This window comes from Moschus berezovskii, chromosome 22, assembly GCF_049115385.1.
Source record: "Moschus berezovskii isolate FMDL1 chromosome 22, NW_MosBer_1.0, whole genome shotgun sequence".
NCBI lineage: Eukaryota > Metazoa > Chordata > Mammalia > Artiodactyla > Moschidae > Moschus > Moschus berezovskii.
The window spans coordinates 8,180,949-8,207,364 of NC_142481.1; the positions used below are offsets into that span (position 1 = coordinate 8,180,949).

Genomic DNA, 26,416 nt, shown 5'->3' on the forward strand with positions numbered 1-26,416 from the left:
TCCAGAGGCTGACTGTGAGGGCCAGAGGGCAGAGACGGGTAGGAACACAGCAAAGGAACGACACTCGGAGCCAGAAAGGGAAGGAGCCCCAAAGGGACAAGGAGCCCAACATCCATCCTCGCAGCCACAGCCACAGTGGTGGCCAGCCCTGTAAGCAGCTCCGCTGCCCGTCTGTCCCCATGGGCCTCTGCGGGCCATGGCTGCACACTTCTGTCCTCTGGGCCGCAGTGGCCAGCCTGCTCCTCCCCCCTGCCATGACCCAGCACCTGAGAGGGGCTGGGCCCGGCCCCAGCAACTGGGACGACCATGCAGGAGCTTCGGGGCCCTCAGAGGATGTGTTGGGCAAGTCTGACCACCCCACGCACAGCCACGGAGGCCATGGAGATGAGAACGGGGATGTTTCCACTGACAGTGGGCACCATTTCTGGGGCCATGGAGACCACGGAGAAGAGGACGAAGATGTCTCCAGAGAATCCCAAGGCCATAGGTACCAAGGCCGTGAGGTGGGAGATGAGAACGTCTCTGACGAGGAGGAGGACCCCGAGCATGCTCAGCAGGCCCGTGGACACAGACGCCACGGAAACGAAGACGCGGATGATTCAGCTGAGCGCGGGGACCACTTCCCCAGCCACAGGAGCCAGAGCCGTCAAGACGACGAAGAGGAGGAGGAAGTTGTGTCCAGTGAGCAGCACCGTCATCACATCGTCAGGCAGGTCCATCGAGGCCACAGGGAAGAGGAAGATGAAGACGAGGAAGAGGAGAATGTCTCCACTGAGTATGGCCACCAGGTCCAGAGACACCGGGACCACGGCAAGGAGAAGGATGAAGACGTCTCTGAGGAACATGATCACGACCATGGCCCCAGTCACAGACACGGGAGCCACGAAGAAGGTGACAATGATGAAGAAAATGAAGATGATATTGTCTCCACTGAGCACAGACATCAAGCCCACAGGGGCCGACATCATGGGGAGGAGGATGAAGATGACTCAGAGGAACGTCACCACCATGGCCCCAGCCACAGATACAGGGGCCACGAAGAAGATGACGATAACGGTGATGATGTTGTCTCCACCAAGCACAGACATCAAGCCCACAGGGGCCGAGATCATGGGGAGGAGGAGGAGGCTGTCTCAGAGGAACATCACCACCATGGCCCCAGCCACAGATACGGGGGCCACGAAGAAGAAGATGATGATGATGAAGATGACGATGATGTTGTCTCCACTGAGCACAGGCATCAAGCCCACAGGCACCGAGGTCATGGGGAGGAGGATGACGATGACTCAGAAGAACATCCCCACCATCATGGTGGTGACAAGGAAGACGAGGATGAGGATGTGTCCACCGAACACTGGTACCAGGTTCCCAGACACACCCACCATGGCCTCGGAGATGAGGAGGAGGAGGAGGAGATCACAGTCAAGTTCAGCCACCATGTTGCAAGCCCCCAACCCCACGGCCACAAGAGCACTAAGGAGGAGGACATCCCAGAAGATTATAAAAAAGCAGACCCTGGCCATGACCACCATGGAGTCCCCAAGGAGGAAGATGAGGGCATCTCTGCCAGGCTTGGCCACCAGGCTCCCAGCCACAAGCAGCAAGACCACAGAGATGAGGGGACTGGCCACAGAGGGTCCATCAAGGACGAGATTAGCCACCGGTCCCCAGAACACATGGGGGTGAAGGATAGAAGCCACTTAAGGGAGAGTGATTCTGAGGAGGACGAGGAAGGGAAGGAAGAGGATCACAGCTCCCACGAAGAAGCTGATGAAGGTTCAGAGGAGGGAGGAGAAGGCACCCGCGGTGGCAGCCTGGATGACCAGGAGGATGAGGAAGACGAGGAGGAAGGGCATGGCCTCAGCCTGAGCCAGGAGGAGGAGGAAGAGGAGGAGGAGGAAGAAAAGGAGGGAAAGAGAGAAGAGAGAGCTGAGGTTTGGGTCCCACTGAACCAAGACCACCAGGAGGAAGACGATGAGGAGGCAGAGCTTGAAGAAGATGAACTCCCCTTCACTATCATCCCCAACCCGCTGACCCGGAAGGAGGTGTCTGGAGGTGCCTCCAGTGAGGAGGAGAGTGGTGAGGACACAGGTAAGTGATCTGATTGGTTGCGGGTGGGGAGGAGCAGAGACAGCCTGGGTCATTGCTGCCCTCTTTTCCCCGCAGGTCAGCAGGATGCCCAGGAGTATGCGAACTACCAGCCAGGGTCCCTGTGTGGCTACTGCTCCTTCTGCAATGTATGTCCGCAACCCAGATCCACCCACCAAGCTGTTTCTAGACTTTGTTCCAGGGCTCTGGTGTGCCTTGGGAGGGTCCTGAGCAAAGGAGAATCAGGGACAGTTCTGAGTGAACAAAGGCACTTCTGGGGCCACCTGGGGGCAGACTGGAGGCCAGGAGCCTGGGACAATGGTCCAAGAGTGGGAGGGTGAGTTCTGAGCTACACTTGCAGACCCGAGGACAGGGAGGAGGGTGCAAGGCAGAGCTGGGGGGGGGGGGTGGATGTGGGACAGGACTGGAGACGGAGAGCAGGGAGGGGGTGAAGAGAGCGTCCAGCCCACAGTAACAAGGTGATGTCCCAGCACCTTGCAATAGGGAAATGAGAGGGTGGCAAGCAGGTTGGGGGAAGATAACTGAGCTCAGTGTTGGAGGTGAGGAGGCTGAGAAGTTGGGGAAACGTCCAGGCGGCAGGGTGGAGGACCGGCGGATGGCTCCCAAACATTTCCGTCTAACCTGGCTCCTCTGGTCCCCAGCGATGCACTGAATGTGAGAACTGCCACTGTGACGAGGAGAACATGGGCGAGCATTGCGACCAATGCCAGGTGAGACTTCTCCCAGACTCAAGGGTCCCCCAGGTTCAGGGTGGCCCGGGACCAGCTGAGCACCCCCAGCCCCAAATCCTGGCCTCTGCCCTCGGACTGGCCTAAGCTCTTACTCTTGATGTGCCCTTGACTCCAAACCCGACCCTACCTCTGACCGTAACCTCGGTCCAGCTCGTCCCCTCCGCCCCTGACGGCCTCCTGCCTCTCTCTCCCTGTCCTCGCCCAGCACTGTCAGTTCTGCTACCTCTGCCCGCTGGTCTGCGAAACTCTCTGCTCTCCGGGTGAGCGTGCGGGGCCCAAGAGGAAACCGGGTGCAGGGGCGGGGCCCGGCGGGGGCGGAGCCAACCTGCGGAGGGGCCCGGAAGGCCGCGGGGCGTGGCCACGTGGGGAGGCGTGGCCGAGGCTGGGCACCTTTGACCGGAAAGGGAGGAGCCCTGAGGGGTGGGGCCCGCACAGAGGGAAGGTTGGGGATAGGTGCCCAAACTTAAGGGGTTAGGATCGCATAGAGGATTGAGGGGCGAGCCTGGAACCGAGAGGGTGGGGCCGAAGGAACGGGGCTCCTGAAGAATGAGAACACCCAGAGACGAGGGAAGGAGTGGGCCCTTCAAAGGTGTCCCGGAAGAAGGAATTCATTTGGGAGAAGGAACCCAGATAGGGGGGCGGAGCTAGTCCTGATCTTGGACTGAGTGAAAAGTGACCCCCAAATTCACCCGTGGTGTACCCCTCAAGCCTCTTCTCTCCCACAGGAAGCTACGTCGACTATTTCTCCTCGTCCCTGTACCAGTAAGTATGTGGAAGGGAAAGTTTGAGGGCTCCTTTAGAAAGGTGCTGTCCCGCTATGAATTACTGGACAACCCTGGGATTCTATTTCCCCCCTTGGTGAAATGGGCAGGTTAAACACCTCTAAGCGCCCTGGGGTGAGCTAGGAACACTTCGACTGTCCAATCTCTGCGTCCTTCTCTCCAGAGCCCTGGCAGACATGCTGGAAACTCCGGAACCCTGACCCAGCCTCGCGGCTGCGGCACAGACATATCTCCCTGGCCCTCCAACCCCTTTCCACGAGCCATATTTATTTCTCTGAATAAACGTGCTTCCCGAGACCTCACTGTCAGGCGTGAGGTCGTGGGTTTGAGGGAGAAGGGGCCTGAACTCCTCGAGGTGTTTGGTTTGCTAGGTCCTGATAAATAAATCAGTCAACACGGGAGCTTTTTGAAACAGTTCTCTTTACCCGTGATCACTGAGTGACGCCTGGGGCAGGGAGGCCGACCAAGAGTCGGGGGCGAGGGCTCCCCCACCGTCCTTCCTCCCCCCACGCCACGTCGCCCAGTGGCATCGTGGAAAGAGGATTCTCCCATGCAAACCCCGGAGCCGGAGAGGAACGGGGAGCGCAGTTCTGCACCCCGTACCCCCGGGGCACGGACACGGCCACAGCACGGGGGGCGGAGGGGCCTCGGGGACACGAGACACGGGGGAGAGAGAGGGAACCCCGCCCGCAGCTGACCCCAGGCACCAGCGACGGGACGCGGCGGGGCGGGGCTGAGTGGCACGAGGGGCGAGGCTTTTAGCAGCGAGTCCCCCCTCCCCTCCTTTCGGACGAAGAAGGAAGACTTGGGCCCCGCAACTGAGAAGAAAGAAGAGGGGTCAGCCTCTCCCCGCATGCGGCCCGGGAGGGAAGCCCCGCCCCCTTCCCGCGGGGAAAGGGCACCCATCTCCCATCGGAAACTGGTCAATAAATTACAAAGTAGAGGAAAGGGAGGCGGAAGTTTGGGGCGGGATTTCTTCCTGCCCTCTTCTTCCCCCCTCTCAGTCCAGTGCATGTGGTTTGGTCCAGGCCCAGTCCATTTGTAAGGCGGGGACCAGCATCCCCCGTTCGTCTGTACAGATGGTCCAGTCCGCGACGCAGCTCCCCAATACACTCTTCCCGGCGAGACCATACTGTGGGCAGGAGGGGGAACAGCCCAGCCTCTGAAAGGTTCTTCCGTCCGAGTGAGGTCACCTGCATTGACGCCAGGCGTGAAGATTCGCTGTGCCGCCCCGATCCCCAAGATCGCCCGGTACGGTCCTCACCTGGAAGCTTACACTAGCAGGAATAGGTCCGGACAGAAACGCCGTCTGCCCGGGAACTCCCAGAAGTCTGGCCTGGAGGGATAATGAGCATTGGTTCAGCAAAGCGCAAGCGCGCGGGCACACACACACACAAACACACACACAGACACCCGCCCAGTTCCTCCTCCACCCAAGCGTCCTCCCTTGGATTCCCCCTCCCGAGAAGCCAACGACCGCCTGACTCCCTCCAAGCCAGTTTCCGTTCCTTTCTCAAAGCCTCAGATTCCTTCAAAATGCCCCAGGTGACAGTGGACGAGTTCATTTCCCACACTGGAAAACGGGGTATGATGGGATTAATCCATTCCACACCCTGAGGAGGGAGTTGGCTTGTTGGAGCGGTCCATTTGTCGTGGGTGAGGAAAAAGGAACTAGACCATTTCAGAACCCGGGGAGGCTGCTGGAATGTGGAGATGGTCTCTCCCCCGACACCTAAGAAGGGGAGGGGAGCAGAGGCTGTCCCATTTGGGATCCGCCCACCTTCCGGCTGCAGCTTGCGGAGAGGGAGCCCCGGCGAGCCCAGAGCCCCTGCTGCGGCCGAACGAAAGTTGGGGGGCAACATCTCAGCTGAGTCGGGGGTTACGCCTCGGAGGTCCTTCTCTCGGAACATCTTCCGCCAGGATGGGGAGCGGCTGAAGGACTTGGCACTGTCCTAGGTATAGGGGTGCAGCCAACTGGTGAGGGACTAGGGCCGCGTTCCGACTCCGCTCCTCCTTATGACCCCCACCCCTCTCCCGCTCCATTCGCTCCCTTAGCCCCGCCCCTTCCCTGACACCACCTCCAACCGCGACTCCTTGGCCAAGTCAAGCCCCACCCCTTCAGCTGCAAGCCTAGAGGGGTTGCTGGGCGTGTGGAGTCCCCTATGCTGCGCCCACCTCATCCAGCCGCCTGTCTGTGCCCAGAGAAATGAGGTTGCTGAATTCCTTCTCCAAGAGCTGCCGGGCCTGCAGGGGAGAGGTGGCAGAGAGGCTGCAGCGTACAGTCTGCAAGATAGGAATGCCCAGTGTGCCCCGGGCCCGGCGGCAGCTCACCTGTGCATTCTGCGTGGGGATCTGCAGAAGCAAGGCCAGGTCGGAGTAGTCGAAGGTCTCGTCCAGGGCGAGCAGTGCCCCGTGAACCCCGCTCTCCGTGAGGTTCGTGGCGAATTCCTTCAGGCCCAGTCCGGACACCCAACCCATGACCCGCTCATTGGACCACACCATCACGTCTGGGGATGGAAGGGACCCTCAGTTGCACCCTTCCTGGGGCCTGGCCCTTCATTTATCCCATATCTCCAATCCCATTTCCTCTTCCGGTCTCCACCCCGTCTCCCCTGGCCTCCCTCCCTTTCCCTATCTATGCCTCCTCCAACCCTGTCCCAACCCCTCCGCATGGCTCCCAGCTGGACTCACACTTTTCTGCTCACCTCGGATCTGGGTCTGGCTCTCTTCCCGCCTCCGCTCCAAGTCCTTCCTGTCATAGTTGAGCCGTTTCAGGCACATGATCCCATAATGCAGGCTCACCCTGAGTGGCAGAGATAGCGGAGTCACAGAAGAGCCCCACAACCCCAGTGACTGTTTTCCCTGTTGCTTGTGGTTTTCTGGGAGAGGCTGGGGAATTGCTCCACTGGATCTGTTCTATTGATTGCTGACCTTCCCAGGAGCCGGGATATTTTTTAAAAAGCAGTTCCTGTTAGCCAACCTGTAAGGGGTATAGGGTCAGCTAGCCAAGCTGTCTCAGGACTTGGACTATTCCTATTGGACCATCTTAATGGGTGGAAGGGGCACAGGAGTCTGGCTTCCCTAACAATCCAGGCTAAAGGACCAAAGATAGTCCAAGATGAATTAATTTCCACATCACTGGTCCTATTTGCCAAAGACTCTCTAGCAGTGGGGGCCTCCCCCACTTGGACTGTCGCCACTGGCCAGGCAACCTCACCTGTGAAAGCTATCCACCATCTTGAGCTGGCCCCGGAGTTCCTTCTTGTTAAGATGATCTAACATTCGGGCATCCACCAGCGACTCCATGAAGTAGCTGCGGTACTGGGGCAGCCCCAGGCTGGGCAGCCAGTCGTTCCCCACCCATTCGTGGTTCATGTCTCCATATGCCAGGATCTGGGACCATGGGCAGGTGGGGGATCAGTCAGGCCTTCTGACCCCTTCCCATGTGTGTATGAAAGGGTACAGTCCAACCCCCTCTCTCCCAAATCCAAGGTGGTTCTTTCTCTATCCCATAGCAGGACAATGGCCAGTCTCTGCTCAGGACAACGGGCAATCCAAAAGTGTTTCCTTCTCCTTCATAATGACAACACAGGCCCTTGTCTATTCAAAGCATCATGATCACTTGCAAACTTGCTGAAATTGCGGAATCTCAGACCCTAGGCTACTGAATCGAAATCCCCATTCTCCCAAGAGCGTCAGGTGATCTGAACAGTACATTTAAGAAGTACTAGAGTCGTCCCAGCTCAGAACAATTGATCAGTCCAATATCACTACTCCAAGTCCGCACAACAGATTCTTCCAGCGTAGCTCCCTCTCCAACAAAGGATAAAGGATTCATCTACCACTCTTGCGCTGTCCCAGAAATACTAGCCCGATGCTACATCTGGCCCAGGACAATATTCTGGATCCATCCCCAAGTCCTTCACTCCTCCCAGCATGAGGAAACAATCCATACCCTTGGGCTGCTGGAAACAAAGACCCAACATAGCTCCTCTACCTCAGGTGAGTTCATACCTCTCGCCCTCTTGAGAATAAAATGTTTTACCTCCTTCTCCCCAACTTCTCAGCCTGATGTACCCTGCCCACTCCCCCACCCCGCCCCAAATGCTCTCCCTTTTGCCCCAGTACAGTGAAACAGCCCCACTTCCCTCCGCCGTAGGGCAAAGAGCCGCTCAGCGTTTCCCTCTAGTTACAGCAATGAAACAGCCCCTGGAGCCCGCGCAACCAACTATAATGGGATGACCCGTGCACCGCTGACCATGGAACAGTCGGGCTTCTACACCGACCCCACCAAGCCACAGTGACAGCCCAGAGCAGAGCTCCGCGCAGCGCCCCCCCGCGGTGAGGATGGAATGCTCCGGCGAGGGGCGGGGCGGGGCGGGGCTCGGAGAAGGAGGGGCGTCCATGCAGCGTGCACAGCCTGTTCATGCGCCCACGACCCGCCCCGCGCCCCCTACCTGCTCCCAGCTGATCTCCTTGGTCTCCTGACCAGTTAGTGGGAAGAGGGGAGAGAAGGGGTGGGTTAAGGGGCAGGCGGAGGAGGGCGGGAGGGACGAACGGACGGACAGACAGACTCACCCGCCACCCGGCCCCTGCCCAGGGAAAGTTAGTGCCACCCCCAAGGCCACCGGCAGGGGGCACTCACAGGCTTGGTCGTCGCGGTAAGGGACTCCATCTCCTCGTGTGTCATCCACACGTTTCCTGTGGACTGAGGGGCGAGAGGCGTTATGGAGGTTGGGAGAGAGCTTCTGGACAGGGGTGGGGAAGAGAGTCGTGCTCCTGGAGGAGCCGAATTAGGCATGGGAACACATAGTTTTCTGTATGGAACAAAATGATAAAATGTTAGAAGGCAGTAAATGCCATGGGATAAAAAAACAAAAAACATAGGTGTTCGTGTATGGTGGAGCCGGTGACTAGTTCAGCTGTTGAGCTGGGGAGGCCTCTTGGAGGTCGTGACATTTGAGTTGAGGCCTCAGGGATGAGTAGGAGCCAGCCTTGGAGGTAAAAAAAAAAGAGGGAGGGGTACTCCAAGAAAAGGGAGCAGCAAGTGTCAAGAAGCAGTAGAAAAGGAGCTGGGGAAGGGGCCCCTCATCATGGGACTGTCGAGAACCAAATGAATTTGGGTTTTTCTCCGGGATAGGGTCCTTCTGCTGCAGTGTGTAAGACAGGCTGAGGGTCGGAAGTAGAGGGGAGGCAGGGAGACCTGAAGGGTGGCCACCCTCAGAGATAATCCAGGTGAGAGGCTGTGCGGAGCAGGGTGTATCTGATAAGACAGAGCTAGAATGAGCGGACTCAGGATGGGCTACTCTGAGGACAGTAGACGGGGCCTCCAGCAGGGGCTGGGATTGGCCCTGGACACTCACGGTGCGAGAGGAGGCAGGAGCAGAGGGTGAGGTGAGTGAGACCATCTCCTGGATGGCAAGGCGCAGCTTGAGCCGGTGCAGTGGGTTGCTGATGCCGATCTCACGCTGGATCTCCGTGTCTGACAAGTTGGCCATGATGGCACCACTCTTGACATTGGCCCGGCAGGCGGCCACATACCACGCAGGCATGCCTACCCACAGCTGGACCAGAGGGAGAGAGTGAGGAAGGGGTGGAAGTGAGGCAGACAGACGTCACAGGAGAAATGGGAGAAGGGCAGAAAGAAAGGGGAGAGGGGGACAGAGAGGTGGGGAAAGGCAAGTGGGGGAGAGACAGGACGACGCGAGAAGATTAGCAGTGAGGCAAAGAGATCAGGAGTCAGGGAGACACAGAGAGACGAAGGACAGTGAGAGAAGGCTGAGCCCAGAGTCAGGGGGGAGAGAAGAGGGGCAGCGATGAGAGGCGCACGGAAAGAAGCGAAACACATCGAGAGAGACAGGGAAGAAATACGGGGAATGACAAAAAGTCAGAGGTGAGGAGAGAGGCAGGAGAATGGAGAAGGAGGGTCCCAGAGACGGAGGCGTGGGAAGACGCAAAGACAGACACCACAGGACCGCGACGGGCGCGGGGAGGGGCGCGGGGAGAAGGGAAAAGCAGCAGGAAGGTCCCAAGAAACCTGACCCCTCCCGGGGCCTCACGCCCCCAACCCGCTTCCGACACCTCTGGGCAAGGAGGATGGCACAGGGTCAGCCAGCCCTGACCGTGGGGTTCTCAGAGGGATTGGGGATGAAGAGTCAGGACATTTCTGGACCCCAGTACCTCTAGCCAGGAGACCACAGTGGGCCCATCCCAGGCAGCAAAAGGCAGGCCCTGACGGCAGGCCTCTTCCAGAAGTTCATGCCTGAAGAGAGAGGGCCATGGCAGGAGGTCTCAGGGGCAGAGACACCTAGCCCTCTCGGATGGCTCCCTTCACCAACTGCTCCCCCACACACACAAAAACAACTTTTATGCATGTAGAAAACATGGCAGAAGGTTAAAAAAACAAATACACGTGATTCTTTGTAATCGCCCTCCCCCAGCACACATGCACACACACACCAAACAAATGAAGAGAGGAGAGGAAAAGAAAAACAACCCGCTAGGAGTTCCCAGATTTCCAAGCAAGTTCAGGATCGTGGACACCCCTCCCAGAACTTTCTTACTTGTGACCAGCCCTCCCCCGCACGCACGTCACACTCACTTCCTCTTGTTCCTTCGGTCCTTCTCTCCTGGGCCCGTCAGCTTGGCTAGCCCCAGAGGGTCGGTGGCCAGTGTCTCGTCTGAGGGTGTTCCAGCTGGAGGCAGGGAGGGGCCAAAATTTGGAGAGTCTCAGAGGGGAGGCAGAATCTTTGATGCTGGGGGGTTGAGAAGGATGCCAGGAAAGCAGAGGCCCAGAGGGATTAGTAAATGAGGCCACACAGAGGGAGTGCTAAAACCACACAGGAACCAATGTCACCTCCTAGGCAAAGAACTGGAGAAATCCCCCAAATAGAGCTGATTCACTGGACTGGCCTTGGTAAGGTGGCAGTGGTATGATGCTAAATTCTTAACAACTGGTTCCCTGGGGAAGAAGAGGTATTTCCTGATTGGTAGTATTTGCCAGTTTCCATGGGCTTCCCTGGTGGCTCAGAGGTTAAAGCGTATGCCTCCAATGCGGGAGACCCGGGTTCGATCCCTGGGTCGGGAAGATCCCCTGGAGAAGGAAACGGTAACCCACTCCAGTATTCTTGCCTGGAGAATCCCATGGACAGAGAAGCCTGGTAGGCTACAGTCCACGGGGTCGCATAGAGTCGGACACGACTGAGCGACGGAACGGAACGGATGGTGTAAATAATCCCATGAATTTCAGGCTACCAAATGTGATGTCAAAGCAACTCATAAAATTCCTGAAAATTTGACTGACTTGGATTTCACAAGTCAGACAAGAAAGCTCCTCTCTATTTAAAAAAAAAAAAATCACTTAAATGAAATAAATTCATTTGTCCAACAGTCACTCAGGCAGGCCTCAGAGTGCACTTCTTGCCCCTTCTCCTCCCTTCGACTTCTGCCAAGGTTCCAGTGCTTAAAATGTATTACCAAATGATTGCGGACAGGATTGTATGTCAAGTGAATATGTAAAGAAGGAGGGAGGAAGGAATAAAGAAAGGGAGAGGAAATCAGGGGACTCACCCAGAGAAGAGCTGTCCCGCCCTGGTGGTCCCATTCTCCCCTTCTCCTTCTTGCCAAAGAGACGGCCTATGGATGACTTGATGCTCTTCTTCTTGGGAGCTTTGTGCAGGGAATCTGGGGTGCCCTCACTGGGTGAGCAGGACAGAGAGAAGGTAGATCTCATCTGGTAGGTTCCAAGTCTTTGTCCATTCCCATCTCCTCCTCCCGAGCAGGTCCCTCCCTGTCTCGTCCCTTATTCTCACTGACCTTCCCCGTGATGGCCCTCCATCCTCCAGGGATCCCGCCTGCAGTGCCAAGGCTTGCGTCATTCTCTCAAGGCGGGCAGAGCGGGGAGTGGGAGGTGGGGTGTCTCCTGGGATTGCCGGCCCCTCCCCTCGGGGAGCCACAGCTTCCTCCTTAGGGACATGATTCTGTAGACAAGAGTTGCTACACTGAGTGGGAGAGATCATGTTGGGGGCTCCTCATTAGTTGGGAGGTATACCAGGTGTCTAGGATACCCTGATTTGGACTATCACTTCTAAAGATAGGCTAGATTAAGTGAGAGGGAATTGCAGAAATATAAAGGCAATAACTCCAGTCCCTCTGGAGCTTGATGAGCCCATATTTCTACTATCTTAGCTTCTGGTGTCAGGAGTGGGATCTGCTCAGTTTAAAGGAAATCTAATGAGTTACAAGTTCTGAAAATAGGAAAGCTGAGTTTAAGGCAATAAAACAGGGTTATAGCTCTTGTGCCTGCCTCTAAGGTCAATTCTGAGGCTATCATGACAGTTCTCAAATGTACATTTAGTCACAGAATATATATATATTCTGTACCCAGTGGTTAAGTGGTTAAGACTTGGTGCTCTCACTGCTGGAGCCCAGGGTCTGATCCCTGGTTGGAGAACGAAAATCCAGCAAGCTGCATGACACGGCCAAAAAATTAAAAACAAAAATCCTATGCAGAAGCTTAATGCATAAAGCAGGTAAAAGTAGATCAGATCTGACTAAAGTACAAGTTGCTGCTGCTGCTGCTAAGTCACTTCAGTCGTGTCCGACTCTGCATGACCCCATAGACAGAAGCCCACCAGGCTCCCCCGTCCCTGGGATTCTCCAGGCAAGAACACTGGAGTGGGTTGCCATTTCCTTCTCCAGTGTGTGAAAGTGAAAAGTGAAGTCGCTCAGTCGTGTCCGACCCTTAGCGACCCCATGGACTGCAGCCTACCAGGCTCCTCCACCCATGGGATTTTCTAGGCAAGAGTACAGGAGTGGCTTGCCATTGCCTTCTCCAAGTACAAGTTAGGGTGCAGGAATCTAGTGACTCAGGTTCCCCTCTGCCCCCCTTTTTTAAATTTTAAAAATCATTTATTTTTAGCTGCCCTGGGTCTTCACTGCTGTGCATATGCTTCCTCTAGTTGCACTGCACAAGCTTCTCATTGCAATGGTTCCTCTTGTGGCGCATGGGCTCTAGAGCTCAGGCTCCATAGCTGTGGTACACGGGCTTAGCCTCCCCCCAGCATGTGAAATCTTCCTGGAGAAGGGATCGAATCCGTGTCGCCTGCACTGGCAGGCAAATTCCCAACCACTGGACCACCAGGGAAGTCCTCCTTTGCCCTTTGAGTCGAGCTTTCAGGGGAAGCTAAGGTTGCTATCACTGGTGTGATGACTATTCTTGCTGTTTGTTAGGGATCCCTGTTTATGACCTCCCACCACCAGCAAGCTGAGGAGACTGAAGAATACTCACAGCTTTGTCGGTGCCCTCACGGGCAGGGCTAGGGGGTGCCAGACGGGGTGTTGAGTGGCCAGAGCTGGGAGGGGAGGGGCTGGCTAGGGTAGAGGTGGTGAGGGAGGGGGGCAGTGAGCAGCTGCTGCGGTAGCGGCCCAGTGAGTCCAGGCCAGAGCCTGACACCCGGCTCTCCAGCTCTTCTGCCCTTTGTTCTGTTGTCTCCTTCTCCTCTTGGATTAACCTGAGGAGGGAAATGGAGAGATGATGAGATGAGAGGATTGAGGCAGGCAATAGGAGAGGGAGCCTGGGGGGACTTCCCTGGTGGTCCAGAAGTTAAGACTCCATGCTTCCAATGCAGAGGATGCAGGTTTAATCCCTGGCTGGGGAACTAAGATCCCACATGCTGCACTGCACATCCAAAAGGTGGAGTCTGGGGATCCCAATGGACCAGGAAGGCTTGGTGGAGCAAAAATAATTCTGGGGAAGGCACAATGAGGTCGTGGTGGATCCCTGATGGCCTCACAGGTTCAAAGGGAGTCAAGGGATCATCTTAGGCTTGGGAGGTCGTGGAAAGATTAGGGATGACAGGATGACCAGAGTGTGCCTCAGGGTGACCCTGATGATGGCTAAGTGGCTCTGGAAAATCATAAATGGATGACCATGAGCAAGAGGTCAAGTCCTAAGGAGGATAGAAAAAGCAAGCTCATAATAAGAGAAGGGTGAGATCAGGGACTCTGAAGTCAATCTGGGATCTGGGAGGGTCATAGAGACATTTGGTGAGAGTCAGTATCCCCAGTCAGAACGAGTTGGAAGATGGTGGTCAGGTTGATATGTTTGCTGGGGCCCATGCAAAGTTGTTATCAGAGAAGTGCTAAGTAGGGAAATTTCTGGGGAATCCAAGTAGACTTCATGTGATGGGGGAGTCTTAATAAACTGAGGATTTTTGTTATATCAGGTAGAAATTCTTGTTATCTAGAGTCGAGTTTCTTAAGGTGTTCTGGATTGGGGACCTCATGTCAAGATTCTCAGGGTACCAGGAGTCTCTGGGTAATGGCTGTTTGAAGTCATGAAAGCTGTGATGTAATGGAGGACTCTTGATGGATTGGATTGTGATTTTTGGTATCTGAGGATGCAGTCTTGGGTATTTGGGGAAATTGTGAGTACTGTTTGGGGGGGGTGTGTATAATGTGTAAATAGCACATTGGAGACTTCTGAGTATTTCCTCAGGGATTCCTGAATAGTGTTGGGCTGGGAGAACTCCTTGAGGATGGTTAGGAAAGGAGTTGGGCTTAGGTATTCAGATCAGTCTCCAGAGCCAGAGGGGCTGTGGGCTTAGCTCAGGCAGGACGAGAGAGAACTGGGCCAGTGCTCACTTGATCTCTTTGTTGATGGCCTCCAGTTGCTCCTGAAGCATGATGGCCAGTGTCTGAACATCTGCCTGCCCGCTGGGGGACAGCAGCTCCGCTCCAAACATCCCCTCGGCCTCCTCTTCATCCGAGCCATCCAGCTCGCCAGGGAATGGAGGTGGCATGGAACCCGCGGGGGCAGACCTCTCCCACTCCTGTCTGTGTGGAGACAGAAGGATGACAGGTAGACAGGGGCCAAAGGCAGACACTGGGTCTTCCCTCACTGCTCCTGACCGTTCCCACCCTCCATGACCTGCCCACATCCGCTGACACTAACTGCCCTGGACAGGTAGACAGGGGCCAAAGGCAGACACTGGGTCTTCCCTCACTGCTCCTGACCGTTCCCACCCTCCATGACCTGCCCACATCCGCTGACACTAACTGCCCTCACCCTGTGATTCAGTCCTCACTCCTCTGCATTGGAAGCATGGAGTCTTAACTTCTGGACCACCAGGGAAGTCCCCCCAGGCTCCCTCTCCTATTGCGTCCCCAGACCACCTTTCTCTCTTGGTGGGTCCCTTTTTGTGACCACCCTTGACACCCCCCCCCACAACCTCCCGTGAGTCCACTGTTTCTTTTGACCCAGCCCACTTCCTTTCTTCACTTAGCCCCATCCATTCTAGGATTTTGCACCTTGCACATCATCTCCCCCAAAACCCTCTTCCCAGTCCATCATTCCTCTAAAGTTCTCACCAGGCAGCAGGGCATCCACGTGAGGAGACATCACGGCAAGTGGGGACGATGAAAGAAGAGAAGACAGCGTGAGTCCAGGAAACCTTACTTCTCAACTAGTCCCCGCCCAGAGCCCTGCATACTGGGCACCACCTCCTACTGCTGCCCTCCCAGGCCCTGCTCAGTCCAGGTCCCAGAAGTGGCTGCTGACCTTAGAGGGCTCATCCTTGACCCCTGACCAGCGGCCCCTCTTGCTTGCCCGGCCACTGCCAGCCCCATAGGGGTCCAGGTGGGCACCGGAAGGTAAGGTGGGTGCCTGAGAGTAACGGAGCTCCAGGGCACTGCCAGGGAGAGATCTGTGGGCATGGAGAGGGTGGAGACCACGGGGTCAGGAAAAGGAAACAGAGGTCAGTGGTCATGTGGAGGGGAAGAAAGATCTTATGTTAAAAGTCAGGAAAAAAAGGATCTGGGGCCAGAGATCATGAAGTCAGGGGTCAAAAATAAGAGGGGCTGGTGGAAGTCTGGGGGGGGGAGGGGGATGGGGAGACTTGGGAAGCGGAAGGGATGTGCTTGGCCAAGGGGGCCCCATGGGCACAGGAGTGTTACTGTCACCTGGAGTAGGACGACGATGGCCTCCCCCGAAGCTGATCAATCTCCATCTGCATCCGCTCCATCTCAGCCAGGAGCTGCTCCTAGGGGAGGAGGTTGCAGTGGCCAGGTCAGAATCTGCCCCCTTCTGAGATCGGTCCGTCCCAGCCAGGCTGATTCCAGCTCCAGCAACGCCTGCTCCATTTCTCTGGCCCTCACTCCCCAGGCTCCTCCCTACCTTGTTGAGCAGCAGCTCATCCTGAAGCTTCTTCATGTTGGCAATCTCCTCGCTTAGTGAGTTCTATAGGGGGACAGGGGTGCAGTGAGGGGCCAGAACCTGGAAGCAGCCTCCAGTGCACAGAGGCAGGCCTGAGGGGACCCCAAGTGGAATGGGTGGGCTGGAATGGTGAGCTGGAGGGGGAGAGGGTTGTGGAGTGAAGATGCTGCTGAGGAGGGGGAGTCCCTGGGAGCCCAGAATTCAGCATCCTGAGTAATTTCAGCAGATTCAGAGTTTGAGGGCCCATAGGGTTATAGGCTTGGGGAAATGCCAAGAATTCAGGGTACAGCTGCCCCAGAATTAAGCTCTAGATTGTTGGGGTGAAATAGTGCTGGTCCCAGCAATAGAGCAGTCTGTCAGATTCAAATTCCAGATGCCTAGATTTGAGGAGATCTCAGGTAATGGTTTGGGGAAAGGTTCCTCTTTATGGGAGTCCTAGATTGGGGCGCACCTTCTCCTCCAGGGCCCCCATGCGCTCCTTGAGGTGAAGCTGCAGTCGTTCGTTGGACTCGCTCAGCAGCTTGTCCACTGTCTCGGACAGCCGCTTATTGTGGTCATCGTTCATCTTCTCCCGCTGCCGGGCCTACCCAGAGGAGAGCAGGGCACAGGTGCTGGGACCCTGAGCGCCGCCCCTGCTCCCAGCTCCCATCCCCTTCAGCCCACCCTCTCATCTGAGGCTCATCCCCCAAGCCTCAAAGCCCCCTCACCCGCTGCAGCTCCTGGTTCTTCTCCTCCAACTGGGCCTCCAGCTGCCGAAGCCGCTCCTCAAAATTCCCATGACGTTCCTCAGCCTAGAAGTTGGAACCCATGACATCTGACTGTCCCACTAGGACCAGGTCAGGCCCCAGGCCCCACCTCCTCCAAGGCTCGCTCCCAGGCCCCGCCCCTGGAGCTCCAGGCTCCTCCCCCAAACCTTGCACTTGAGTCTCAAGCCCTGCCCTCTTCTATAAGCTCTGTCCCCTTCTCAGTTCAGGTCCTACCCATCCTTTTAGTCCAAACTAGAAAACACCCCTGAGTCGGGAAGATCCCCCGGAGGAGGAAATGGCAATCCACTCCAGTATTCTTGCCTTGAGAATCCCATAGACAGAGGAACCTGGCAGGTGCTACAGTCCACAGGGTCGCAGTTGGACACGACTGAAGCGACTTAGCAGAGAACACCACCTCCCACCAAAACTCTAGGCCCTTCCCCCATTCTAAGCCACGTCCCTTTCTAGATCCCAGACCCTGCCCTTTTCATCTGAATTCAGGCTGTAGCTCTTCAACCCCTCCAGACTCTAGGCCCCACCTCCCCTAAACCCCACCCCTTCGCCCCAGAGACTCAAGGCCCCGCCTCAGGCCTTCCTCACTTTATTGAGAGCCGCCACGCGCTGGGCCAGCTGGGCCTCAATTTCTGGCAAGGTCTCTGCCTTCTGCAGCGTCTGCTGCAGCTTCTGCTTGGCATCGTCCAGCCACTCGGCCAGCTGACGGCTCTTCTCTTCACTCTGGGGGACACAGACAAGGGGAAGGGAGGAGCTTGGTCATATGGGCCACAGCCTCGCCCCTATCGCTCCTGCCGGCCGTGCCCCCACCTGTCGGTACAGTGACTCCTTGCTGGCCAACTCGTTTTCCAACTTGTCGTTGGCGTCGTGCAGAGAGGTGGCCTCGCGCTGGGCACTCAAGTAGCGCTTCTCTAGCGTTGTGATACGTTCTTCCATATCCTCCCGCTGTGCCAACGCCTGCAGAGGTGACAAAGGACTGCGTGTACTACAGCTCCCAGAAGGTCCTGTGGGTAGCCTAGGCTTAGAATCTCAATTCAGGCACCCCAGGGTACACTGGGAAATGAAGTCCCTTGCCATCTGGGCGTCAGAAAGATGGAACCACACCTGCCAAGAGCTCCTGAGAAAAGCCAACATTACATTGCCTGCCCTCTGCCACCTGACAGATAAAATGGCGGTACAGCACTTCCCATAAGCTTTTGGGACAGTATTGGCTTATCATACGGATGATCTAAGGCCCAGGGGATGGAAAGTCTCCACTATTCTTGGCCCACTCAAAAACCCAAGCCTTACATTTTTCAGCAACTTCTGGCACAACTCAGATTTAGAATCACAGAGCAAATGCCCTAGGGTCTCACAGAAAACAAAGGTCCCTTCCATCTGGGAGGCAACATCTCTCAAGACCTCCCAGGGTCAGTCAGTCAGTCAGTTCAGTCGCTCAGTCGTGTCCGACTCTCCGCGACCCCATGAATCACAGCACGCCAGGCCTCCCTGTCCATCACCAACTCCCGGAGTACACTCAAACTCATGTCCACAGAGTCGGTGATGCCATCCAGCCATCTCATTCTCCGTCGTCCCCTTCTCCTCCCGCCCCCAACCTTTCCCAGCATCAGAGTCTTTTCCAGTGAGTCAACTCGTCGCATGAGGTGGCCAAAGTATTAGCACAGGTTTATAAAACCAGACAAAGTGTTCCAGGATCGCATGGGGGATGGACTCCTGCCTGGAAGCTGGTGTGGTGGGACCACACTTCCTGATAAGCCCTCGGGCCATCCACACTTCAAGTCCGAGGTGAAAGCCCCAGGGGATGGTGAGAACTCTCTTCTCTCTCATTCAGTGCTCTAAAGAATCCAGGCCCTACAGTTCTCAGCAGCCGGTGGAGCGTGGGAGTTAAGATGAAGGAGCCTCAGCCAGGACGGGGTGAAATACAGCCAATGGAGTTCAACTAAGAGGTGGGAAAGAATTTCCCAATGGTAACATAAAAACTACGACCAGCTACTGGGTGACTACCGTGTATGTGCCATGTACCAACTCTCTTGCAAGGGCCACAAATCCCATTTTACAGCTGAGGAAGCAGGCTCAGAGAGGAGAAGAATCCGCACACCTTGTGGACTGAATCCAGGTTCATGAGTTCTGTGACTATGGGCAGAGGGGAACAGGGAGGGTTGGGGGGAGGGACAGAGGGCAGCCCAGCAGGGGCTCCGGCCTCACCTCCTTGAGGTCGCGCTGGAGCTTGGCGTTAGCTTCCTCGGCCTTACCCAGCTCGCGGTGGGCGGTGCCCAGCTCCTCCTCCAGCTGGCTCATCTGGCGGCACAACACCGCCAAGCGCTCCCGCAGCTGGCACACCTCCGCCCGCTGCCGCTCCAGGGCCTCCTCCAGCTCTGCCGTGCGCCGGTTCGAATCCCCACCAGGACCCAGGCCATTGGCAAGAGTCTGGAATGGGGATAGTGAGGAAGGAAAGCACAGAACTCAAATTGGGTAACAGAGATAGAATGCAAAGAGAAAGCTGATGGGGGCGAGGGGGAATCAAAGATCAGTTAAGGGCCATGGAGATCACAAATTTAGCTAGCTGACCTGAATCAGAGGTCAAAGGTCAGCATGAGTCTGAGGGATTCAGATGGCCTAGGGTCTGTGAGAATCATACCAAACAGTAAAGGGACCATCACAAAGTCACGGGGCAGAGTAGGATCACAGGGATGGGGGCCAGTGAAGAGCAAGGAGAGGGAAAGACCTCCACCTCTTACCTGCCCATCCCCATCCTTGCCAGGCTCCTCTAGCCCCGACCGGCGCCTAGACAGCTGCTCTCGAAGGTTCAGAGTCTGTCAACAGAAAAGGGAGATCAGGGTGAATGGGGTGCTAGAGTCCCCATTTTACTTCCCACTGGCTCTGGTCCTGCCGGGGCCACCCTTATTCCATAGTCTACCCTTAGGCCCTGTGCCCTCATATCGCTCCTTAGCCACCCATCAGAGAGGAAGCCACCCTTAATCTTAACCTTAGCCTCCTTGTGCCCAGATTTACCCCACCCAACCGTTTCCTCCAAAGTCAGTTCTTTCCCTTAGCCGCCCCCAGCCCTGGTTCTCGACCTAGTCTCGCTGTCACAGAGCAGTACTGTACTGCCCTTAGTCCTGCCCAATGAATTTCACCTTAGGAACCTGGCTCTCCACAGTCCAGTCCTATTGGTCCTGTGCCCTAGTCCTGTCCCCAGTAAATTCTAGGACCCGCCCAATCAGCTCCATCCCATTGTTCATTAGTCCCGCCTCCCTCTTGGCCACACCCCCACCTCCTGATTGCTCAGCTCCAGTTCTTCCTCTAGCACTGCCACCCGCTCCAGCGCCATTCGCAGCCGCTCTCGGACCTGAGGATGGGGGCAAGACCGAGTGAGATGGAGATCAGACCCGATCGAGGACAGCTGATGCAGAACACCTTGGGATGGACCTGATAGGATGACATTATCATTCCTCTATTTATAATAGGTGTGCAGCCCCAACCAGCTAGCAAGGCAGCTTCACCCACTGGTATACCCTATCCTAGTACTTTTTTCTATTATCAGGTCTCCGTCTGCAATAGTCTGTTTCAATCAGTTTCAAGACAGTCAACATTCTTCCCACTTGGGCTATTTCCAACCAATCACAGCCAGAATTTCTGCCATTCAAGACAGCCCAGCCGACCACAGGTTTCTGTTCTATATGCAGTCTCTTCTGATTCTCATACCTTCTCATCCAGGGCCTTGTGATGCTCGAAGAGGGATTTTAGAGCCTTGAGTACCTCCACCTCGGAAGAGACCCCGCCTGGAGACTGGGCCTGGCGCTTTACCACGGTCATGCGCAGTGACCTCTCGTGCCTGGACACCAGGCATTCCAGGTGTTCTAGGAGGAGCTACAGGGATAGAGCACCGGCCAAGGAAAAGTGTCAAGGGAAGAGAGGCAGAGTGCAGGAAGAGGATTCAGACAGGCGGGGCAGACACAGGGAAGAAGTGGAGCCAGGTAAAGAGGTGTGAAGAGAGACAGGTCCGGAGAAGACAGGGATAATGGGTCGGGGGTGGGGCGGTCAGGAAGATGTGGTACAGAAAATGAGAACGGTTGTGGAGATAGGGGAGGGGCCATGAAGGAAGCAGGGGACCAGAGGAGACCCGCCCAAGTTGTGGAAGCAGGAAGAAGAAAGGAAGGCAAGAGAGGGTATAAAAAGATGGGTCAGGCTGCAACACCCAAGGCTCCGCCCACCCCGCTGAAGTCCCGCCCCCAAGACGCCTCACCCGAGTATTGTTCCGCTCCGCCTTCAGCTCCGCAATTTCTTCCTCCCGCTCCAGTAGCTGCTCCCGACACAAGTTCAGCTCCTTCGTCAGAGCCGCAAACTCCTGTCCAGTGGTGAGCAGAATTGTACAATCAGATCAATCCTTTTCCCACCTCCCTCATCCCAAAGGACTCGGAGGTTAGTAAGTCCCGCCCCTCTCGGCCAAGTCCCGCCCCTTCAAGCGACCTAGGCCCCGCCCATCACAGCCAAGCCCCTCCTCCTTCCAAGAGTCAGGTCCCGCCCCTTCCGGCCGCCCTCCCCCTTGCCTTCGCGATTCGAGGCCTCGCCTCCCTTAGGCCCCGCCCTGGCCCCGCCCAGACCTGGGGCAGCGCGATGCTGAGCTGGCGCTGCAAAGAGTCCTTCTCGTGGCCCAGCTCGCGCAGCCGCAACTGCGCCGTAGCAAGCCCGTCCTGCGCTTCGCGCAGCGTCTCCAGTAGGCGCTCGCGCTCGGTGAGCATCGTGACCATGAGGCGCTCCAGCTCGCCGCCAGCCTCGTCCGGGCCCAGCGCCGAGCCCCGCCGGCCATCCTCGCTGATGGTGGGCATCACCTCGCACATCATGGCGGCGGTGCTGGCCTGCGTGTACCGGGAGAGGGCAGGAAACCGAGAGCGGCTTCGTCAAAGCGCAGGCAACGAAACTGAGGCACAGTCACTGGGATACTACATAGTGAGAACTGAGGCTAGACAACCCAAGCAACTGTGCAGCAGAAACGGAAGCCCATCCATTCCGATCATGGTGCAAGATAAACGGAAACTCAATGCTCTCAGGAAACCAGACCTGGGTGAGAGCACATGGAGAAACTGAGGTCAGACTTCATCTGACAACGGGCAGCAAATCTAGACTCAGCCTATTAAGAGAAACCAAGACCGAGTGACCCACTCCCTGAGAGAAAGTGGAAAGCTTGGAAGCCCCTCCCCTCCCATCGAAGGGCTTCCCAGGTGGCTCGGTGGTAAAGAATCCGCCTGCCAATGCAGGAGACACAGGTTCGATCCCTGGGTGGAGAAGATCCCCTGAAGAAGGGAATGGCAACCCACTCCAGTACTCTTTCCTGGGAAATCCATTGGGTCCCAAAGAGTCGGACAAGCCTGGGTGCACGCGCACTCCCCTTCAGTCCAAATCCCGCTCCTGCAAGGGGCTCAGGCCCCTCCCATCACTGGCACATGTGGCCCTGCTGAGAATTCCCTTCACCCTCACTGTATGAATGAGAAAACTCCGGCCCAGGAGAGGGAGACTATGTCTTCAGGAGGTCACAAAACAGGGGTCACAGAATGAGGTCACTGGTAGGTAGTCACCTGTATGATGTCACAGGGGTGGTCCTCAACTGCTCTTCAGCCCAATTCCTGCCTCCTTCAACTGCCCAGATATCTAGATATCTAGTTACAGGACAATCTAAAGACTCACTCCAGGCAGAGGGAAAAAAAAAGATGGCATGGACCATGCTAGCCATTTCACACTATACAGGAATCCTAGATCCATCTACTTCTTCCCTCAGGTCTCAGGAATCTAGGTTCCCCTGTCTCTTCTGTCCCCCAGAGAGAGGAGTCTGAGCCTCCATCCTTCTCCTCCCCAGACCCATAAGTCAGAGACCAGATCCCTCTCCTTCCAGGGCACAAGAGTTTGGGCTCTCAATCTCCAACCATATACCCAGAAATCTCAGCCTTCAGGTTTCTCTTCCCTCGGAATCCAGGCCCCCAGGACCCAGGAGTCTGGGTGCATGAGCCGTGGGCAGGGATGAAGGGAGCTCTCTGAGACACTCCCCCTGCTCACATCAGGTCAGACGGGTCTGGCTGGCCCAGCCGAAAGCAGGAGGGACTTTCACTCTGTTTTCTCCTTTCTTTCTCTCCCTTCAGGCAGAGGAATAACCGGTTCTCAGAGTGGATAATTCCCAGCCCCACCCAATATTTGAACTATATCTACAGCCTGGGACTGGAACCTTGGACTCCAGGGAGGAGAGGTAGGGACTGAGCCCCAGGACCTGGGAGAGGAGGCAACTAGATGCCTGTACCCTTGGGTCTTTGAAGAGGTATATCTGGGAATCTGGACATCTGAGTCCCAACACGGAGAGGTCAGATTCAAGAAAATGTTTATAAGAGAGCAAACCAGTCTTAAGTTAAAAATCAGCATGGTATCTAAAACTCAGAACCTACTCATGAGATACAGCTCGGGATGTTTTCAGGAGGCTGCTCTAGAACTTCAGATTCCCTGAGAAGGAAACAAAACTCAACAAGGCTAATTGTGGACTCTAGAAAGACACAGTTCAGCATGCAGAAAGGATATATGCTTCCACATTTACAATGTGCTTGGGGTAAGGGCCTCATGGGGCCAAATAGAGGGGCATATTCTGGAACCCAGCTCTAGAACCTTGAACCAGCCAAGAGCAATCCAATAACTTAAAAGAGTGTCTGGTTCACCCCAGAACCCCAAACATAGAGGAGAGGGTGATGATATCTAAGGACAGATCTAATGCAATGCTTAACAAACCTAAGTAAGAAGACATAAATAAGAACTCAGACCCTACCAGGGATGAAAGTATAACACAGAATATAGCAGAGGTCACATTCTTGGTTTCTTCATGTGTCTAGATAATGTTAGAACTCAGAGAGCAGAATAGTTCCTCTAGAATTCAGAACATGCCCTGGAGCAAAGAAAAAAAACCTAGAAAATAGCAAGGAGTTTGCCTGGAACTTAGAATTGCCTGGGGGAGAATGCTGAAGGAGGCATTCTGGCAATTGAGAATTTACTGGCATAAGGACTGAGCTGGCAAAGGAGGTGGGGGTGGTGTGTTCTAGAAATGAGGACATTTCTAGGCTGAAGACTCTAGAACAAGAGAGGGCCTAGAGCATGTTTAGAATGCTGAAGTGGCAGATGGAAGAAGCCCACAATCCACCAGGGGACAAGTTCTGAGCCAAGGTCACACTAGGGGAAAAGATAGAGAAGGCGGGGATGGATGGGCTTAGAATACAGAACCTGAAGGAAGGTGCACTGTATCCTGGGGACTTATGACTGTAGAACTGGATGGTATATAAAATAGGGAGGAGCAGGGACTTCCCTGGTGGTCCAGTGGTCAAGACTCTGCCCTTTCACTGCAGGGGGTGTAGGTTCGATCCCTGGTTGGGGAACTAAGATCTCGCATACACAGCCCAAAAATAAAATGAAATATGGAAGCATATTCTAGAACTGATAATGCAGTTTTGGAGAAAAGCTAGAGCCCATAAATGGAACACACACACACATTCTAGCGCTGAGAATGCCCCTGGGAAAAAAACAGAATCTAGAACAATGCCAAGATGTGGCTAGAACCTAGAACACACCCAAAATGAAATTTTAAAAGAAGATAAGCAAAGACTGCCTTCTTAAAAATTGGAATATGTCAGGAATTACCAGTGGTTAGGACTAGGCACTTTCACTGCTGGGGCCTGGGTTGGATCCCTGGTCAGGGAACTAAGATCTGTGGAGGAGGAAGTGGTGGGGGGAGGAAGGAACATGTCTAAGGGGAGGAAAATGGGCTTGGGAGCACTAGCTAGAAATTTGAATTTACCTGGGGAACATTGTGACTCGAATTTAGCATCTAACCTAGAATTTAGAACATACCTTGGGTGAAAAAGGAACAGAGATGTTCACTGGGAGTATTCTAGGATTTAGAAAGAATTCCATGAAGCACTGCCAGGGTGCCTGTTTAGTTGGAAATATGGAAGACAATTCTAGATCACGAAATGAACCTAGGTCACAGAGCACATCTGGAGGAAGGAATGTATGCTCGACTTACCAATCTGAGAATGAAGGACGGGGCATCACAATATGAAAAAATCACGATGGGGTGCTGGAAGCATCTCAAGAACCTAGGTCTCAGGGGAAAATATTGGAAACCCCAGGAATCCCAAAATCTGAGATGATATGGGGATGAGGCAGGGGTTTTTCAAGGCCACCAGAGTTGATGGGCAATAGTGAGGCTGTGGGGACTTGGCTGAGCAGCTAGATCCTCAGAGGTCAGAGTTGGGGAACTGGACTCCTGAATCTTTGTGGAGGCAAAAGACAGGAGATGGAAGTTTGGAGCCTAAGTCCTTGTTGGAAGGGAGGGCAGGGGTAGATGGCTTTGATGAGCAGTACAGAAGGTGGGGTCTGAAAGCCTGGGTCGCTGAGGGGAGACAGGATCAGAGACAAGGCATTTAGGTCTTCAAGGGTGAGGACTGGCAGAAGCCAGAGAATTGCATTAAGAATTGTGTTAAGAATTGCATTCTGAGCCCCTGAAAGGGAGGAATCATGGCGCCTGAAACCCTAAGGGGGCAGATGCTGGGGTGCCAGGAGGCTGGTTATATTTATTGGAGGGGAACAGGGCTTTGAACTGGGTCTCTAAAGGGGGCAAGGACTGGGAAACTGGATTCCTTCCTGGAGGGGTGAAGACTAGCAGCTGGGGCCTCTAGCCAGAGGAAGTGAGGACTGACAAGGCTTCCAGAGCCGGGTAGGATCTGGATCCCCGGATGCCAAGATCCCTAAGGTGGACCAGGCAAGAACATTCAGAAGCCCCGACTCCTCAAGTAGCAGCTGGGGTCACCACAACTGGGGTGCTGAGGATGGGGCCGAGAGCCTGGCCAGAGGAATCCTGAGGCCCGGGCGCCCAGGTCGGGGAGGGCCTGGGTATTCCCGGGTCAAAGGCGCGGCGAGGGGGATCCCCGCGCCGCCGGCACCCCCTCCCCGGCGGCGGCAGCAGCAGGAGATAGGGGAGGCAAGGCTGCCGAGAATGGTGACCATGGACAGCTCCAGAGCGGGCCTGTGTCCAGGGCGGCCGCTGAGCGGGCCTGGACTGAGGGACTCGGCGGCTGTACAAGCCGGCGGACCGGAGATGGGTTGACTGGGTCCCCGAATGGGGGACTATGCGGACGCGACCGGGGGGGGGGCCGGCGGCTCTATCTGGGGGAGTCTGACACAGCCTTGGTCGGTGTCGATCTCCCAGGACTGGGCCGAGGAGGAGGATCTTGGTCCAGAGGGGGTTCCCGGAGCTGACCTGGGAAATTAAGGCTCCTGGGCCCTGGAGGAGGCGCAAGGCGGCAGTACGCCTGGGATCCTAGGGTTCGGTTGGGGACTCTGAGAGCCGGGAGGGACACGCCTGAGTCTCTGGGGTCGGGCTGTGAAATCTGGGCTGTGAGGTCCTCGGGGAAGGAGAAGAGAATCCAGGTTCTCGGGGAGGCGGGGGAAGCTCGACGAGGGGTCCCCCGGGTGGGCGCTGCCAGGCGGGCCGGGCTGGGCTCTTACCTACCTGGTCCGCGGCGGCTGCGGGCGGAGCTGGGCTGCAGGAGGGACGTGGGGGTGGGGTGGGGGGACCGGGCGGGGCCCCTGGCGGCGGCCGGGGCCCGGATCTGTAGCTCTGGAGCCCTGTCTCCGCCGCTCGCGCGGGCTCCGCGTCTCTTGCTCCGGCTTGGGCGCTGGGGACCCCCTCCCCTTCACCGTCTAACAGCCCTTTACCCCCTAAAATAGCCCCCTGCCCCTGTCACCGTTCAGCCTCCCCCCGCGAGGCCGCAGCCGCCAGATCTAGGGGTGCTC

The 26,416-nt window shown here is 55.9% G+C and overlaps 2 protein-coding genes across 5 annotated transcripts; one reads left to right on the forward strand and one right to left on the reverse strand.

The window, feature by feature from the left end:
* HRC (histidine rich calcium binding protein) lies at positions 1–4,029 on the forward strand. Its single transcript, XM_055411635.2, has 6 exons — positions 1–2,091; positions 2,167–2,237; positions 2,751–2,819; positions 3,046–3,100; positions 3,566–3,602; positions 3,786–4,029. Exons 1-6 carry the CDS (start codon positions 180–182, stop codon positions 3,820–3,822), a joined length of 2,181 nt encoding a protein of 726 aa, XP_055267610.2. The 5' UTR covers positions 1–179; the 3' UTR covers positions 3,823–4,029.
* PPFIA3 (PPFI scaffold protein A3) lies at positions 4,025–26,320 on the reverse strand. 4 transcript variants are annotated; one of them, XM_088830241.1, is made up of 27 exons: positions 26,133–26,320; positions 21,199–21,453; positions 20,841–20,942; positions 20,300–20,464; positions 19,869–19,943; positions 19,333–19,407; positions 18,800–19,021; positions 17,405–17,551; positions 17,183–17,317; positions 16,544–16,627; positions 16,288–16,419; positions 15,798–15,860; positions 15,584–15,663; positions 15,183–15,327; positions 14,267–14,454; positions 12,912–13,134; positions 11,438–11,601; positions 11,192–11,319; positions 10,224–10,317; positions 9,803–9,884; positions 8,986–9,186; positions 8,268–8,330; positions 6,840–7,015; positions 6,328–6,425; positions 5,798–6,129; positions 5,403–5,574; positions 4,025–4,958 (listed from the first exon to the last, which is right to left on the reverse strand). In XM_088830241.1, exons 2-27 carry the CDS (start codon positions 21,436–21,438, stop codon positions 4,900–4,902), a joined length of 3,645 nt encoding a protein of 1,214 aa, XP_088686367.1. In that variant the 5' UTR covers positions 21,439–21,453; positions 26,133–26,320; the 3' UTR covers positions 4,025–4,899. The 4 variants fall into 4 exon arrangements, with proteins under 4 accessions (XP_088686367.1, XP_088686369.1, XP_088686368.1 ...); XM_088830243.1 differs by lacking the exon at positions 26,133–26,320 and having other exon boundaries at positions 4,025–4,754; positions 4,887–4,958; positions 21,199–22,163; XM_088830242.1 differs by lacking the exon at positions 26,133–26,320 and having other exon boundaries at positions 4,025–4,815; positions 4,887–4,958; positions 21,199–22,162.
* Positions 26,321–26,416: the final 96 nt, after the last annotated feature.

What these genes read in the sequence shown, in the direction of transcription:
- PPFIA3 (XM_088830241.1), bottom strand. Translation starts at nt 21,438, where the DNA reads ATGATGTGCGAGGTGATGCCCACCATCAGCGAGGATGGCCGGCGGGGC. An exon ending in GCAAGGATGGGGATGGGCAG is followed by an intron (nt 19,022 to 19,332) that starts GTAAGAGGTGGA and finishes TCCCCATTCCAG; the next exon opens with ACTCTTGCCAATGGCCTGGG. An exon ending in TGGGGGCCCTGGAGGAGAAG is followed by an intron (nt 15,861 to 16,287) that starts GTGCGCCCCAAT and finishes GTCCCCCTATAG; the next exon opens with AACTCACTAAGCGAGGAGAT.
- HRC (XM_055411635.2), top strand. Translation starts at nt 180, where the DNA reads ATGGGCCTCTGCGGGCCATGGCTGCACACTTCTGTCCTCTGGGCCGCA. An exon ending in GGAGAGTGGTGAGGACACAG is followed by an intron (nt 2,092 to 2,166) that starts GTAAGTGATCTG and finishes TTTTCCCCGCAG; the next exon opens with GTCAGCAGGATGCCCAGGAG. An exon ending in TTCTCCTCGTCCCTGTACCA is followed by an intron (nt 3,603 to 3,785) that starts GTAAGTATGTGG and finishes CCTTCTCTCCAG; the next exon opens with AGCCCTGGCAGACATGCTGG.